At 37.6% G+C, this 17246-nt stretch overlaps 1 protein-coding gene across 6 annotated transcripts in view; it reads left to right on the top strand.

Annotated features, from left to right (window-relative positions):
• macrod2 (mono-ADP ribosylhydrolase 2) overlaps positions 1–17013 on the top strand; it is a 690444-nt gene extending 673431 nt beyond the window's left edge. For all 6 annotated transcript variants that reach the window (XM_065296426.2, XM_065296424.2, XM_065296422.2 and 3 more), the window contains 4 exons: positions 1993–2058; positions 11886–11942; positions 12477–12545; positions 15592–17013. In XM_065296426.2, coding sequence (XP_065152498.1) covers positions 1993–2058; positions 11886–11942; positions 12477–12545; positions 15592–15638 — 239 coding nt within the window. In that variant the 3' untranslated portion in view covers positions 15639–17013. The remainder of the gene's footprint in view (positions 1–1992; positions 2059–11885; positions 11943–12476; positions 12546–15591) is intronic.
• The last annotated feature ends 233 nt before the right edge of the window (positions 17014–17246 follow it).

Raw genomic sequence — 17246 nt, 5'->3', positions numbered from 1 at the left:
CTCCTGCAAATTGTGGCAACCTGGACACATGAATCACTCAAAGAATCTATTTCTAGAATAATATACCCAGGAAGGTCAAGCATTTCCTCTCTATGCACCGCTGCTAGGTGACTCCTCTGATCCACCAGCCGTAGGTTTTACATAAAGGAGAAACAGGTTGATCCAACAGTCTTTTAATTGGCTGTTTATATTCAGCTTCCCATCCTGTTTGTGTGTCGGGGGAGATTGTGGATGTGACGCGAGCTCAGAGAGCTTCCATCAGGCTATGGCTTAGGCCTATCACTGCAAAATGAACTATATTGCCCTGAGCCTGTATATCTCAGTGGTGCTTGGAAAAGCCAAACGCTATCCAAATTTTTTGCAAAAATGCAAACGCTCTTGCATCGTGACTCCGTCATGTCCCAATACTGTCCCCATATTTTGCTTTGGTACAGAACTCATTAAACACCACAAAGGCTTTGGGAGGGCTCTAGACTTTCTGAAACCATGAGAGCTTTGGCTTAGTAGTACATATTGAGTTCTGATGCACATGCAAGAGATACAGGTTCAATTCCAGCCTGCATTGTTGCGATACCAACAAAAGCTTCAAAAATATGTTCTCTCCTAAGCTGTTCTGTAACTCAACTGATAGAGCATTGCATTAGCAACATAAATGTCGCAGGTTCGATCCCCAGAGAATGCACATAGTTGTGTATTCTGAACTGTATTAATTCAATGCACCGCAAACCACTTTCTGGATAAATAATCTGCCAAATGCATAAATGTAAATGTAGGCAAATGACTTTATATGACATCAGAAATACAGAATGAAAAATCTGTATTTGTCAAAGAGTGGGACCATAAATGTGTGGATGAACAGAGCGCTGGTTTGATGGAAACAGCGCCACACAACAGCTTTTGGGCAGAGGCGGACTGACGTCTTCGCGGGGGCTGAAAGCGTTAGCCATTGTATGAATTCTCACAAATGCGACCATCACAAAACCCTCTTTAGCAGAGCCACCACAACCATCTGCTGATGGACCCTGGACTTCAAACACACCTGATCCAACTGTCATTTGTGCCCGAGCAGAGGACCCAAAATGCATTGTGGCTGCTTTCCATTATGAAGTCACCTATGGCCCGCAACCCTGTTAGCATCAAAGGGGGAGAATGTAGCAGAATAGGAGCCCTGCTCAAATAAGCTGGAAGGAGCTCAGCACTCACAGCATGGCTTTGAAGATCTTCTTTTGATCAGAGAGCTTGTCCCTCCCACCACCCTTCATACGGAGAAGGGGGGTTTAGAGGAGCGTGTGAGGAATATGGAGGCACGGAAAATCGCAGTGAAAGTGAAGAGGGCTGAGACGGAGGCTGCCGAGCTTAGGCGTGATAATGGGAGTTTTGTTTTGCTCATGCTTATTCATTTTATCCCTCGCTTACCATCTCGCTCTCTCTTTCTCACACTTTTCAAAGGCATACAAAATCCATTAAAAAGTCACTCGGAATTTAGGCGGTTTAATGCATATTAAACAAAAGAAAATGCAGGGAAAAGTTAAGCGGTTTGGAAAATCATCAGAGGATACAAACAGTTTGGCAGTAACAGGAAGATGTGTGGCATATACTTGCTTTGAATGTTGCTGACATTAACTGCTCTGTGGAAATTGTTTCGCTGTTTTAACATCTCTTCAATTTTGAATAGCATTTAATGGCCATTATGCTCAGAATATTCTCTCTCTATACTTTCCTCTTTTATTCAACTTTTTCTTAAAACATGTCCGAAGAGGGGAAAATCATGCTTTAGGCACATGTGTTTACAAGAGAAAAATTCAAGCCATGTAATTCTCTTTTATCTTTGCTTAATTTTGTATTTTGTTTTCTTACACTTTTTATTCATTTCATAGCCTTATTTGCTATTCAATCAGTGATCTGAAAGCACTACAGTACACTTGTTAAGCTACAATGATGCTTTAAAAAAAAAAAACTTACTTAAAACAAAACTTTCCTTTGTATTGATAGGCTCAACAAAGACTGCAGACACCAAGGAGGGCACCGGTCAAGCTGAAGTTGCCATTGATGCTCAAGGTATTTTCTAAGAGGCTGTTTACACCTGGTATTAAGCATTTTGGTCGATCGGATTACAAGTAGACGACTATTTTGTCCATTTTCGACCGCTTCTGTCCTGATTACTTTGAGGGGATGGTCTATGTGCAAGTCGCTAAAGCACGAGCAGGAGAAATTACGGGTTGAATTTGATGCACACTACAGTCAGTGTACAGCTGCTTGTGTTGTTAGTAAACATGATGCACAATGTTTTATACATGTATGTGTAAGGGCTTTCTGAGATATTTCAGAGCAACTTTCACTCGCAAAATGAAACAAAAATGAAAGGGGCGGAAAGCAGCCACTTTAGGTTATCTAAAAACTAAAGAACACGCCAAACACTGTGGGTTGGAAGTCAGGATTGATAGTCAGAAGTCAGGACTTGTAGAAAAACATTGTGCTCTGTACATCACATTAGATCAATCGGCGGAGAGTAGGGGGCCTTTTGTTGGTTCAACTTAAAAAAGTAAGTTAACTGGTTGCCTTAAAAAATTTTGTTAATTCAATTTTAAAAATTGTTGACAAAGCTTTATTTTGTAAGTCAACTAACATTTTCAAGTTGCATGAACTCAAAATTTTAAGGCAACCAGGTAACTTACTTTTTTTAAGCAACAAATCTTTTTTTACAGTGCACAAAATAAGCAATCCGGTCAAATGCGTTTTCAGCTACCTCTGAGGGGCTTTACACCTGGTCACTTCATACGTTTTCTCTGATTGGATAGCTGTCCGATCATAAAAAGATCAGGTGTGAATTCCCTCGAAACGTTTTCAAGATGGATTTAAATCTGATCGCTCAAATCTCTTCAGGAGGTGGTCTGGGTGCAATTCAGACGAAACTGGACAAGTTTAAATAAATCGGGTTGATGAAACCACATATGTCAGCGCTCTACTCCTCCCAAACATAAGCACGTCACCTGGAAGTTAGCTGGGAAAGAGGCAAACAAACAAAGACGACATGCTCATTGCTTTATGGAGCAACGACAGCGGGTAAAAAAAACTTTCTAAAACCCATAAAAAAGTCTAATGATGAACTCGAATGATATTAAACAAAAAAATAAAACTTTGAGACAGAATTTTGTACAACATACAGTACAACATACAGTAAGTGCTGCTTTTTGTTGCATAAACCAGTCTTTCCAGAAAAACGTGGAGTTTTTTGTGATTGTTGTGGGCAAAAATCCTGGCAAAAATGCGATGGAATATGTGGGATATTTATGAAATATTTATGTGATGAAATTGCGGGAAACTTGCAAAAATTGCGGGAACTTGCAAAAACTGCAGAAACGTGCAAAAACTGTTTGCAGCTTTTCAATGATGTTCATGTCACATAATCACGTCACATAATCACTTCATAACGTTCCCATGGCAACAGGGGACATGACTGCGCTTGTGTGAAGTAAATGCAACATTTTTCAACTTTGTGCTAAGATGTATGTGATTTTTGCTATAAAAATGCGGGGATTATAAAATCATGCAAGCAGAGCCGGCCCTAGACCTTCGGGGGCCCTAAGCACAGTTTGGTCGGGGGCCCATTTGACCGTTTTAAGTAAGGCCTAAAGAAAAGCAATGACTACCTTATGACTATACTGCACATATTATATCTAATATGTTATTTTTTTAAATGTGTCTATTAAATTATGTTTTAATTATTCTATGTATACTGTATGTTAATGATCTTTTTTACATTTGGTCCTGAGTACGTATTTCGTTCTTATGTGGCAACATGTAGCCTACAGAATGATAATAAAAGACCTTGGGGTGGTCCCGGACAGGGAATATCTTAAGACAGGACTCGGCCTTAGTTTAATTAGAAAACATAACAAATTTTAACAAAAATGCCTTACTAAAAACATTATTTGTGTGGATTTTGAGGCAAAACAAAGGGCACTGGTGTATTTTAAGATATGTCAGTGCAAGCTTTTTTCAGTTTGGACAGCTCTTAGCCTACTTTTATTTTAGTCTAGGATTAGTTTAATTCCTTTCAGGGAAACTGCCCCCTTGAGTTCTTGATTTGAGTTCCATGTTTGATGTCTAACAGAAAAATATGATACCACTGACTGAACTGAATGGCAGTGCAGTGCAACAAACACACACTGATGAACTTGCTGAATAAAAAGACTGATAAAGTGATTTTCACTGACCATCAAAGAAACATTTTTAATTGACACCAGAGTTTAAGAGACACAAACAACAGCCTATATATAATTCAAATGAAATAGAGTAAATAGAATAACATTTAAATAAAATATTATATAAAATAATAAATATAACACTTAAATGTTTAAATTTTTCAAATAAACAAAATTAACAATAATATCTAAAACCCAACAAACAAGATTAATAGTACCTAACATTCGCCTCACTATATATTATCCCTTACGTGAATAGCATAACAAAAGTTAATAGGCTTTGGATGAGCTAAATCTGACACAAACATAGGTTTGTGGATAATAACAATTCACTTGCAAATAATATTAATAATTGAAGATTAACAATTAACATTGCATTCATAACATTAATCTAACAAAGCTGGTTACTGTATGTCATATGCATTGCTATAGTTTAAATATTAAACACTGAACAGTGACATTATACACTTTTGCAAAGGCTAGCAGGTGGTTTAACAATGGTGCGCTGTCTGGACATGTACATATGTTTACTCTTACACATAAAACACTTTAAATTCAGACGTTTAACAATATAATTACACTAATGACATAAATATGTAGAAATTACAATGGCATACGAAAAAATATAAGCGTAACTGAATTAATTTACCACGTTAAACCGTTTAAATATTAATTATTAAGCTTAATAAACCAATTCACGTTATGATGGAAAATATAAGAAAGAGAAGTCAAACAGAACACAGGTTTGGTCATTACCGAAGTCAAATAAGATCCACTTACTTCGCATTTACGCACAAACACACATAACATTAAAGAAATTGCCCTTAAAGCAACAGCAAAAGTTCGCGTCTGTATCAGCGATCCGGCTCAACTCAACTTTGCGTTCTGTGGGCGGGATGCTCGCCTGCACATAGTCGCGGGCACTGATTGGCTGCTGCGCTGGATGCTGTGTGTCAATCAATCTCGGCAACAAAGAGATCTTATTAGCGAACTTTCATAATAACTATAATAACAAGTAACAGCCTTTTTAACATTGCCATAATAATAAATAATGAATATTTATATTTATTTTGTTACTTTTGATGAATGATTTTTTTCAACTAAGTCACTAGCTAAGTGACTTTAGGGGGCCCTCTGCTGGCCACGAGGCCCTTTGCAATTGCAAGTGTCGTTTAGTGGCTGGGCCGGCTCTGCATGCAAGCCCCACATATTTTGCGCACAGAAATCTGCAATTTATGCTGCGAAAGTGTGGCATATAAATATGACTTTGGCTGATTTTGCCTTGAATATTGCGATCTCATAACCAAGTTTTTCTGGAGGGAGTTATACATTTTTTTTAAGGTAAGTAATGAATAGTGTATTTGCATTTTGCATGCGTTTTCACAAGACTATAGCTATACCATCTGAGAAAACACATGAAGTGACCAGTTATAAAAAAGCCCTGATTTGGTCGAAAGTGGATGACCTCAAAGCGTTTTACATCTCTTTTACACCTGTATTCAGTCCACTTGTGATTCCTCCTAACAAAATGCATAACAGGTGTATAAATCATCCAGTGCACTATATAACCTTCATTAAACTATAGTCATTTTCCTTGTATCCACAGATGACAATAGATTACACAGTTATTTTGCATCAGTATTTGTGGCTACCAGAAGTTGCTGATCATTGAAAGAATTGGTTTCTTTTTAAAGCACAGAGTATTTCAGTGTATTGTTAAAATGGTAAAAAGTTTTTTTTCCCTAGAATTCAGAAGGTCTAAAGGTGCTCCCAAACAGCAACATTTTGCATCCTATTTTCCACAGCTCATGCTGAGACACTGGTGGTGGGTCAGGTTCAGACCACACATTATGCAGTCACTGGTTAAATGTTTGCTTCCTCTGACAGCTGCGTTTAGCCGCTCTTGGGGTCATGGCAAAGGGGATGCCCTCTTTTCCAAATTTTTTGTTGCTTTTCTCTTTCTGTTTTATGCTTTTATAATTGCTATTCCTTTCCATAGTTGTCATCATTCCTGTATCATTTCAGGTTGAGAGAAACAAAGCGAAGAGGATTTTTTCCTTGCATTGGCATTCCATAAACACATGCTTCACAGTCCACAGAGGGTTCTTAAATTAAGCATATGCTGTCATTACCGTCTAAAAACTCACTTTAACATGCCCATTACATGATGGGTTTTAGAATCACCATATGGTTTCCATACGGATACGCTGTGTGGTAAAATCAGCTACTGTTTCACGTGTGACCAAGCTTCACTTTCTTTACTGCTAAATATGTTTTACTCATCTGCAGCAAAGCTCCCTTCTCAATTCACCTCTTAGCGCTTTCAGCATAACCCTTAAACCAGATGATCCCATGTTCTCTTTTTACATCTTTTTAAGCGTTTTTGTTTTTCCAGGCATGGCCTGAGAGACCTGGAAGCCTTTCAGACCCTGAAGAGGGGCTCTTTGGACCTTCTCATACAGTGGCAGCTTTGCAAAGCAGATCTTGTAACATTAGGCAAATGCGATACAACGGCACTTGGCTTTGTAGAAACCCTTCCTCGTACCCGCACTCCTTTATTTTTTTTATTTTTGTGTATTGAGAGGGCTAGAATGTAAATGACAGGAACCACTTGGCTTTTCACGGAGGAACGTGTGTGAGATAGATCTGTGGTATTTACACTGAAGCCCTCCCAGCCGGGTTTGTTTCGACTCAATACCTTTTAATTGGCTCTAATTGTCTGAAGCACACAATCAAGTGCCTCCCAGAATGCCTTTCTTTTCCTCTCCTCTGTGTTGTCGCAGAGAAAATATGTCTGCCCTCGGTCTGCAACCTTTGAATATTTACATATGAAAATGAAGTTTGCTCTTCACATTTAGCACTTCATTAGATCTCATGGTCTGGCTCTTTGAAAAGGTTGCCCACTGTTGTTTCACATGAATAGGCTTGGAACTACATTAATGTATGTTTTAATGATGAGCTGAACTCTACTGTTACCACATACAAAAGCCCTACTTGGTAAAATACGGCCATTCAATGGTAGAATACCCTATTTTACATGTTAGGTGAAGAATAAACAGCTTGTAGATACTTTTCCAGATGTGAATAGTTTGATTTTTATTATCTCTGTAATACATAACATACCGTGCATTGACCCTGAGCAGATAATTCCTTTGACTTGTGAGCTATTGAGTGGTTTTACTCAACAATCCTCCCACAGCCTCTTGTGAGTGTGTGACGCCTGTAAGCTTGTTCTCTTATTCTCTATTCAATCCAGTTTTTTCCATTAACCTCCCGAGTGACACGTGAAAACCGTCTGGCAAGGTGCTTTTGTGAGTCAGCGGTTCGATTACATTGGGCCCTCGGCCCAGTTAGACCAGGGTTATTGGTCCGGTTCTTTGTGGTTGGCTTTAAGATGCTGGTCCACCGTAAAAGGCAAAGGGCCTTGAGAACCCAAACAATTCATGAGGAGCAATGGTTTTTAAATGAAATGACATTCACTGTAATGATAAACATTACAGAGGCCTTGACTGAGAACTCTGTTGAGGCTGCCTGGATGAGTGGCCTTCATAAATGAATTAAAGTCAAGTATAGTTGCATTCTGTGAGGTTTAACCAGAAATTCCTGCAATGTCAGACTCGTGTGTTTGTAAATGCTGAGAGTAAAAGTGCCACAAATCTGTAGTGCGTTTCAAGTGCAGATTAGTATTAGACTGTCATTTCTATCATGGTCTCAAGAGCTATTGGACATTTTTGTAGCTGTGCTAATGGTCCTTGTTAGAGCTAGTCACATTGCAATGATTCAATATCACTGTGAGAAGAAAAGTATCGGTTAACCAAAACTATTATTCACCAAACACATAATATAAAGAGGAATGTGACAAATCTGATTCAAGCATTTGCGTCTACAGTATTTCTCTTGAGCGGGTGGGTTTACTAATGTTGTGTTAAGACAATAAATATTTGTACCCTGAAGGTTGTAATGGGTTGCACAATTTTAGTTGTCAGCTTATATTACCATGGGTTCCAGAGCTTATTTTGCATTAGCAATGAATCAAAATTATTTTCATCATTTGCCTCCTGTGTGATTTCTATTAGTGTACACACATAATTCTCAACTTATGTAGAAACTTAATACATGTATTGCACATGTATTTATTATGGTTTTACAGTAGTTAAAAAGTACAGCTATTATGGCTAAACCAAATATATTGAATATAACAAGATTGAGCACTCCTATTACCATGAATAGGGAACAGTGCAGTGTTCAATATGGAACTCCTATCGATGGAAGTCCCGCCTTCCAGTTAAAAGAACCAATCATCATCATCAATCGAGAAAGACTGATGATTCTCTGTGGAAGGGACTCTGTACGTGTGTGCATGTGCAGTTGCTGAAACAACTTTGAAAAGTTTTTTAGTGCAATTTGAGCTTAAAAAACAAAAATTATGGTACAGCTGATGTCAGGTTTAATTGTTGGTTGATTTTAGAATGTAATTTAGCTTTGCCCATTCAAGTAGGTAGGACTTTAGTCTTGCATGACTGAAATAATGGTTTGGAGGCATTGCAAACATGGCCACCCAGTGGCGTGTTTATGAATAGCTCCCCTAGACATAAACATTTGATTTTTACCTTTTTGGAATCCATTCAGCTGGTCTCCGGGTCTGGCGCTACCACTTTTAGCATAGCTTAGCATAATCCATTGAATCTGATTAGACCATTAGCATCACGCTCAAAATGACCAAGAGTTTCGATATGTTTCCTATTTAAAACTTGACTCTTCCGTAGTTACATCGTGTACTAAGACGGACTGAAAATTAAAAGTTGCAATTTTCTAAGCAGATATGGCTATGAACTATATTCTCATTCTGGTGGAATACTCAAGCACTTTGCTGCCGTACCATGGCTGCACCAGGTGCAATGATATTACACAGCGCCCGAAAATAGTCCCCTTGGTAACTTTGAAGAACAAACTTTTAATTTTCTGTCGGTCTTAGTACACGATGTAACTACGGAAGAGTCAAGATTAAAAAAACTATTTGGTTACTTTTTAGTGCAATGCTAATGGTCTAATCAGATTCAATGGATTATGCTAAGCTATGCTAAAAGTGGTACCGCCAGACCTGGAGTTCAGCTGAATGGTTTTCAAAATGGTAAAAATCACATGTTTTAACTCTAGGGGAGCTGGAAAATGAGCCTATTTTCAAAAAAAAAGTGTACATTCAACACAACAGTTTAAGTCTTCAGTTAGCAAACATACCAGATCAGAGTCTTGATTGTTGGCTTTTTTGTCTTTATCTCAAATGTCATTGTTGAATTTGGCCCCAAGGGAGGGTAAAAGAAAAGACGCTAAGGAAAGACGCTGATGCCCCCCTGACACATGCAGCCATTATTTTTCTGGCACATTCAATTTATGCTGACTAACAATAGACCCACAAGCTCCTCACAATCACTTGAGCGAATGGATGGTGGAGTATCTAATTTTCTGCTTGTCTGAATATGAATATGACTTACATCTGCCCCCAAACTCCACCCCACACATACAATACACTTCCTTCTCTTTCCCTCCCTCCCTTGTTTTAGTTTGGCTGCAGATATCTTCTGATGGCTGGAGAGGAGTAGAGACGTACTGTACAGTATCACCCACACAATGAGACTATCATAAGACTCAAACTTAGTACAGTTAATTAAAAAAAACATGTTACGCTAAGAAAAGCATGATGCATCAACTACTTGGGTTTGCCAAATTAGTGTGAAGAACTAACTGTGTCCATATAGCTCACTTGGTAGAGCGCAGCGTTAGCAGCGCAAAGGTTTAATCCCAGGCAATATACATGTTGATTAAATGTATCCAGCATGGAAAATAAGTATTTGACACATCAGCAATTTTATCAGTAAGGGGATTTCTGAGTGGGCTATTGACACAAAATTTCCACCAGATGTAGCCATCAAGCCAAATATTAAATTCATACAAAGAAATCAGAACATTTAAGTATACAAGTTGAGTCATAATAAATAAAGTGTAATGCTTTACTACCATAATAAGAGATGATCATGACAACATTGTAAACAATGTCAAAATCGATGTGCCATCATTACTTCACTCTACATCAGAAGTCCCAAATCAATCGGTTGGCTGCTAAATAAAGAAAGTTACAGTAGCTGTCTCTCACATTTCCAGACACAAGTGCCTGGATACAGTCCAGTTTTTCCCTGCTTGACAGCACCTCTCTTGCTACTTTATTTGTTTCACGGGATGTCAGACTCCCTTCCCCATAGTCACAGAACTCTTACTGTTCAGTACTAAAGCTAAATTAGAGAGCCAACACATTTCAACTCCATCTACTGATGTACAGGACAACGCTTGGAAGCAACAACAGGCACTGATTGAAATTCCAAGTCTCTCTTTTTTCCAAAGGCTGGTTTGTTGTGTTTTGATCAGCGCTTCTTATTAGGAGTCTAGTATGCAGGGCTCTCGCTCAGCTCTGACATCATTACACCAAAAGAGAACCAGACAGCGCATCAGAAGGGAAACAAGCTATCAATTGGCACACAAGTGGCATTCTTAACTTTCTCATTTTGGTGCCTGTCTGTATATCTTAAATGCAGCCTTCAGCTCATAATAAGAGCTTTAGACGTGTTAAAGTCTGAATATACGTGCACGCGCTACCTGTGTATTGTTTACTCCAATTCTTCCTTTTGAAAGGGAATATGAATGAAAGATGAAGCATGGACTGAAAGACACTGTTGAATCGTATCACACTCGGTTTCAGTTTCTTCATGTACAGTGCCGCGAGACAAGAATGAAATTAAATCATGGTGTTGGCGGTCGCCCATGCTCTGTTTCACCTTTCCTCATCCAAGATCTCATCCGTGCTCTATTTCCCTAATGAAAAGTCTTTTTTTAACGTTTGTAACACAAGTCCATCACTCGCGCCATTAAATCTGTAGAATTTTAGGGCTTGCCGTCCGAGAGAGAGCAAGGCGTTTGGTAAGCCGTCATTCTGAAAGGTTGCATTAAAGTCTGTAGTTGTTGAAACATTGCCGCCGTAACTTGAAGAATTATCTAGCTTCAGAGCTTCTAAAGAGAAAAGCTCGAAAGTGTGTAACATCACAGTTAAAGCAACCGAAAATTATGTTTGTGAGATGAAGGTAAATTTTGTTCTGCTGCAGACAGACTGTATTGAATGTGGAGACTTTCTGCTGCGCGGGTTAAAGCAGTTGGGTTTGTTTGCATCATCCGCGGATTTGCCGCAGGAAGGAGATTATTGCACGCTGTGGTTTGCTTTGCTATTTAGGCAGAGAGAGAGAGAGAGAGAGATGGAGAAAGTTAAAGTGAGTTTGAATTGCTTTGAGATTGAGTCCCACTGTTAGAGACTCAAGGCAGTTTGTAATTAATTTTCTACGCTTCTCTCCTTTCGCCCGCATTTGTTTTGTTCCTCTTAAAGGCGAGAGACTTTTTTGAGGGGATTATAGTTTTCATGTTCATATATTACGCAAAGGCCTTGTAGGTAGCAATAAAATAATCTCTTATTGAATTGTGCGTATATTTGATGTAGTGTGGTGTAAAGGTTAAACACATTTCTTTACCCATGTGACTTGAATAAATAAAAATGTCTTTTGTGATTGATTACCTCATACAATAGTTTCAATACTGGCCTTTTCTGAATCCATAAGTGACCCTTTATTTCTGTTTATTTAGGAGCTGATAAAAGCGATATCAAATCAGCCAAGGACAACACCACCAGCAGCACTGAAGGTAAAACCACTGATGATTCATGGTTCATTTTGGCCTGTTTCCACTTATGTTAACAACCATTGAGAGGAGAGAAAATAACAAGAAGCCAGAAAATGAGATCAGGGAATGACATCAGCTGAATTCAAACACACATCGACTGTATGAACAGAAAGGCACTTTGTTGGGGCACATGCACGAAACCACTAGCAAATTCATAGTTTATGCAGAAAATAAAGAGTTTGTGGATGCTTTTAAAAACATGCACAGGTATATCTGATGTTTTTGAACTTTGTAATGTGTGCTGTGTTCTGTTGAAGTCTTTGTTGCCTTAGGCGTAGCCTTTAGCATCAACTGGATTTATTTAAGATGGGAAGGCATCCAATAAGATGTCACCCAATGGATTTTTATACTTTAAATTCCTTGGCTAGGCTCTGATCAGTCTGTCATTCTCTTTCTTCCTGACACTTTCACTCTCTTTTCTCTCTCTCTCTCTCTCTCTCTCTCTCTCTCTCTCTCTCTCTCTCTCTCTCTCTCTCTCTCTCTCTCTGTATTCAGTTGAAATGAATGCCCAGGACAACTCACAAGAGCCTGAATCAGCTCCAGTAGGCAGCAGTCAGTCCAAAGGTATAGTACAATTAATAAGTGCAGGATATTGACAATTTGGAAAACACCCTAATACGAAATAGTCCTCATCTTTACTAAATGTCCCTGTCTCTCTCAATGATTATTTGCAACCAACATTCAGATTTAAGTTTGAGTAAGAGTGATGTAATATATGAAGAGTTTGGTTCCAAAACGCGATAAATGCCTTTTTTGTTGTTACCACCAAAATCAGTATTGTATCTGGTCAGTATTAAAAAGTAAATCTTTAAATTTTACGCAAAATCCGATATTCAGCGTGTTATTATGTCATCTTTTCTCCTTTTTTTCCAAACCGCGACAAACGTCACTCTTCTTTCTTTACAGAATGCAATAAATCCGCTTAACCAATTACAGTGCACCATTCCACACATTGTAAACAACAATGGCCGCATATTGAATACATACTCAATCCTAATTTTCCTCATCTACTTTGTACTTCGTGATCAACAAACAAACAAAAACAAAATAGTAATTTTGATTGCGTTGATAAACCTGTGGTGGTTTTCTGTGGCGGGGAAGAAACATAAGCCATCACAATCAAATAAATTATGTGAGAGGCACTCGGACGAAGGAAAAATGCCGGCTGTTGCTTGTTCTCACAGGACAGCATCAAGCTTCTGTCATGCTAACACATTGACCCCAGGGGATTTTATGAAATACTTTCTATTATTTTACTCGAAGTCAACAAAAATCGAGCAGGACCAAAACATTTTACAGCTGATCGCTGTCAAAAAAGTTCAGCGACGACGTCCCAAGGATGACAGCAGCAATGACAGTGTTCTTAATATGACAAAGTAAGTGTTTTGGTTAATGCCAATAATGTTTATTTTCTTAATCCGTGTATACCACTAGTCAACTAAATGAATATAAAAGGGCAAAGATGAATGCACATTTATATATTATTCAATAGATTTATAGCATTTTGAAAAAAAAATGTGTCATGGATTTATACAATTTTGAGAAAAATAATATAATAATAATATATTTTTTTTTAATAATAAATCTTTGAAAATCAAATTATGGATTTAAATGTTTAATATTATTATAACTTAAAGATGTTATGTGAAAGTTTGTAAAAGAAAATAGTGGTTTTCATCTTGTCACTTTCTTGGTATAGAAAACAAATTTTTACCAAAATTTGTCAAAATGAATTTATTGCATTTGGAACCAAACTCTTCATATACAAATTAAATAAAACACATCATCAGCGGCATGTTTTCTATGCAGTCTTCAATGCAGCAATCGCCACTGTTTTACCCACAATTTCTTTATCTCATTCACTTTTCCTCTGCCGATCTGGAACTGTGGAGTGACCCTGATTTTTCAGAGTAAACGTGTTGGCATGCTTCCTTAAATTGAGTTTGATGAATTACCCACATGCCCACCTCACGGACATTAATAAATCAAACACAAAGCGCGTGTGATCGGAGCACAGAGATGACGCAGTGCGAGAAAGCTGATAAATCATGTGTGATAAGAGTTTTGCTGTGTTGTCATTTCAGGAACCCTGGGGTCAGCTTTCCTCTTAGGGCCTCACATACAAACTCCCAGCATGCCATTTATATTCATTCCCTCATGCATTTGACAGGAAGATATTTAGTGCGGTGTTTTAGCATGAGTGTATTTATACAAACACAGACATGCCTACCTTGACAGACATGCGTCAAGATCAAGTTTTACGTAATATTAATCAGATAAAAGGAACAAAAGTTGTCACTGGGATGGTACCTTTTATAAGGTCCTAATATGAACTATTTTGGTAAAGATATGTACCTTTCAGGAACCAGTTTGTAATATTTAAAGGATTAGTCCATTTCTAAAAAAAAACTAAATCCAGATAATTTACTCACCACCATGTCATCCAAAATGTTGATGTCTTACTTTGTTCAGTCGAGAAGAAATTATGTTTTTCAAGGATTTTTCTCATTTTATCGGACTTTAATGGACCCCAACACTTAACAGTTTTAATGCAGTTTAAAATTGCAGTTTCAAAGGACTCTAAATGATCGCAAACTAGGCATAAGGGTCTTATTTTGGGCAAGAAAAATTAAACATATGCACTCTTAAACCACAACTTCTCGCCTTCCTCCGGTCCTGTGACACGCCAGTATGACGTCACGTAATACGTCATCACGTCAAGAGGTCACAGATGACGTATGCGAAACTACGCCCCAGTGTTCACAAGTGTGGAGAAAGAGGACCGTTCCGACGTTGTTGTATGTGGAATGATACTAATTAATGTATTTGTGTCAGTTTTTGTTTAAAATCGTCCGCAAATGTACGTTTCATATATGTAACACATGACCTTTCGACGTCATTATGCAATTACGTGAGGTTGCGCTGGCGCGTCATAGGACCGGAGGAAGATGAGAAGTTGTGGTTTAAATTTTGCATTAAACTGTTAAGTATTGGCTCCATTAAAGTCCATTAAAATGAGAAAAATACTGTAATTTTCCTCAAAAAACATAATTTCTTCTCGACTGAACAAAGAGAGACATCAACATTTTGTATGACATGGTGGTGAGTAAATTATCTGGATTTTTTTTTTTTTTTTTTAGAAAATTGACTAATCCTTTAAATAATAAATAAATAAATGTGTACCTTTGAGGTACCAATATGCACCTTTTAGGTAAAAAAGTGTGTACTTTTTTATAAAAGTACCACCCCATTGACAACTTTTGTAGCTTCTTCGACCTTTTTTTTGTTTGTTTTAGAGTACATCAGGTGATTGGAGAGGACATGAAAAGAGTATCAGACATAGGATAACATCATTTCAGAGTATTATAATAAATGTATTCAGGGTTTTATTAGTAATTTATCGTTTTTTAAGGATTTTTTATTTTAGATGGGAAAACATTTTTTATTTAGAATTATATGCAAATCAAAAATAGGGTCTTGTCAATAGGGGGAATTTTAATTTTTAAAATGACTTTAATTCTGTGTCAACCTTGTCACCGATTAACTGTTTGTCAGTTAAGATGTACACATTCCCGTTTATCTCATTTACATCACGTTTGCTTCCTTCAAGATGTCTCCAAGATTGAAGTCGAAAAGAGCGCACAGAAAAAGGAATGAAACGACAATCAGCCTCATAAAAGCGAGTGCCGGCAAACTGTGTGAAGGCAAACATCTCACCAATTTTGTCCCACGCCAGGGAGTCGCCCACAAATACTGGGAAAAGAGAATAGCCTCTTTTAATTCACTATATCTTCTATTCAACCTGTCTTTCTTTAGCACTGTCTCATATACATGATAAATCAAATATATAAGTATCTTTAATGAAAAAAAAAAATGACGAGAGTATGAACATATCAGAGCGGGTACAGGGGTCATAGAGTTGACGGAGCTACTATACCTCACTAACAAGCTGCTTGATCAATATTTTTTTCGATGAGGCATCTTGGTGCTGATCTGAACTGGTGTAAATTCAATTGTTTTGATTCATTCGGACACTTTTCTTTACGCGGTGATTTGTAAGAGCCACGGCTGAATTTTCCATCCAACTCCTAATGCAAAATTCAGACCAAATATGATCAGATTTTTAAAGTCCTGTGTAAGGTTTCTTTTAGGTGATTAACACTAAATGTCTATTTGTGCATGAGTGTTTGTGTGTGTGTGCATACAAAAGCCAATGATGTCACTTTAAAGAGGTTTTCACTTAATGCGTGAGCTTAAGAATCAAGTGTATGGTGGTATTTAACATGTACTACACGCATATCAACAAGTCCTCAGCTTCAGCAGAGGCGCTTTAACAGATACGCCGTCCTCTTTTGAAACATCATGCTCGCAGATCTTCCCCTTTAATATCACAAATGAGCACTGGTCATATTTCATCTCCAAAGCTGCTCTGACTACTGCGAATGCCTGTTATAAAAGCAAACCTCTGTTGTGTCAGATTGATGTGGCCGTATTTGACGAGTGTGCAAGATGAATTCACTCAAGGTGTATCTAGATGCATGCCGGCATTGTTTAAAATGTTTTATTTGCAGTCAGTTTCATCTCTTTCTCCCTCCCTGTCTCTTGCATAAACAGATCTTCCATCTCACATGTAAGCTCTCCATAATTTTATCATATTGTGTTTGCATCTCCAAAAAAATCTGCCTTATTTTATGAGACACATACAGTAGTAAATGATCATAAATTGGTGATGGGAATAATTACGAATACTAAGTGTGTGGCTTTGAATGAATTAAATCCTATTAAGGTGACGAGTGATAACATTTTGTTCATAAAGAAAATGTTTTTTCTGTCTTTGATCGTTTATTGATTTGGTTTTAATTTTTCTTGCATCAGATAGTTTGGTTGATTAAAAAAAAAAGTATTCAAAAGATTTATTTACTCCTTTAAGTGGTGCCATACTTGTATATCAGATTAACTCCTGCCTTCATTCTTTGATGTTTGCTTTGCTAAAAAATTATTATGAATAAAGTTATGAAGTTGTTTCCCTGGGCATGATGTCTTTGTGTTTAATGATAAAACCCTACACAGCATCTCATTTCAGAATGTAAGAACATTATGAATAAATTCCTTTTCATTTTGTCAATTATTACCACCACAAATATGCAGATGCTTGTAATGCATTCCAACATTATCAAGTCCACTTAACACGGTATACACATAGCCAAGGGTTAGTCCGTATATATTTTTTTTTTTTTTCAAAAAAATGTACAGATAAAGATAGAA

The sequence above is a fragment of the Paramisgurnus dabryanus genome, chromosome 20 (assembly GCF_030506205.2).
Source record: "Paramisgurnus dabryanus chromosome 20, PD_genome_1.1, whole genome shotgun sequence".
Classification (NCBI taxonomy): domain Eukaryota; kingdom Metazoa; phylum Chordata; class Actinopteri; order Cypriniformes; family Cobitidae; genus Paramisgurnus; species Paramisgurnus dabryanus.
This window is presented reverse-complemented; position numbering and strand designations above follow the sequence as displayed.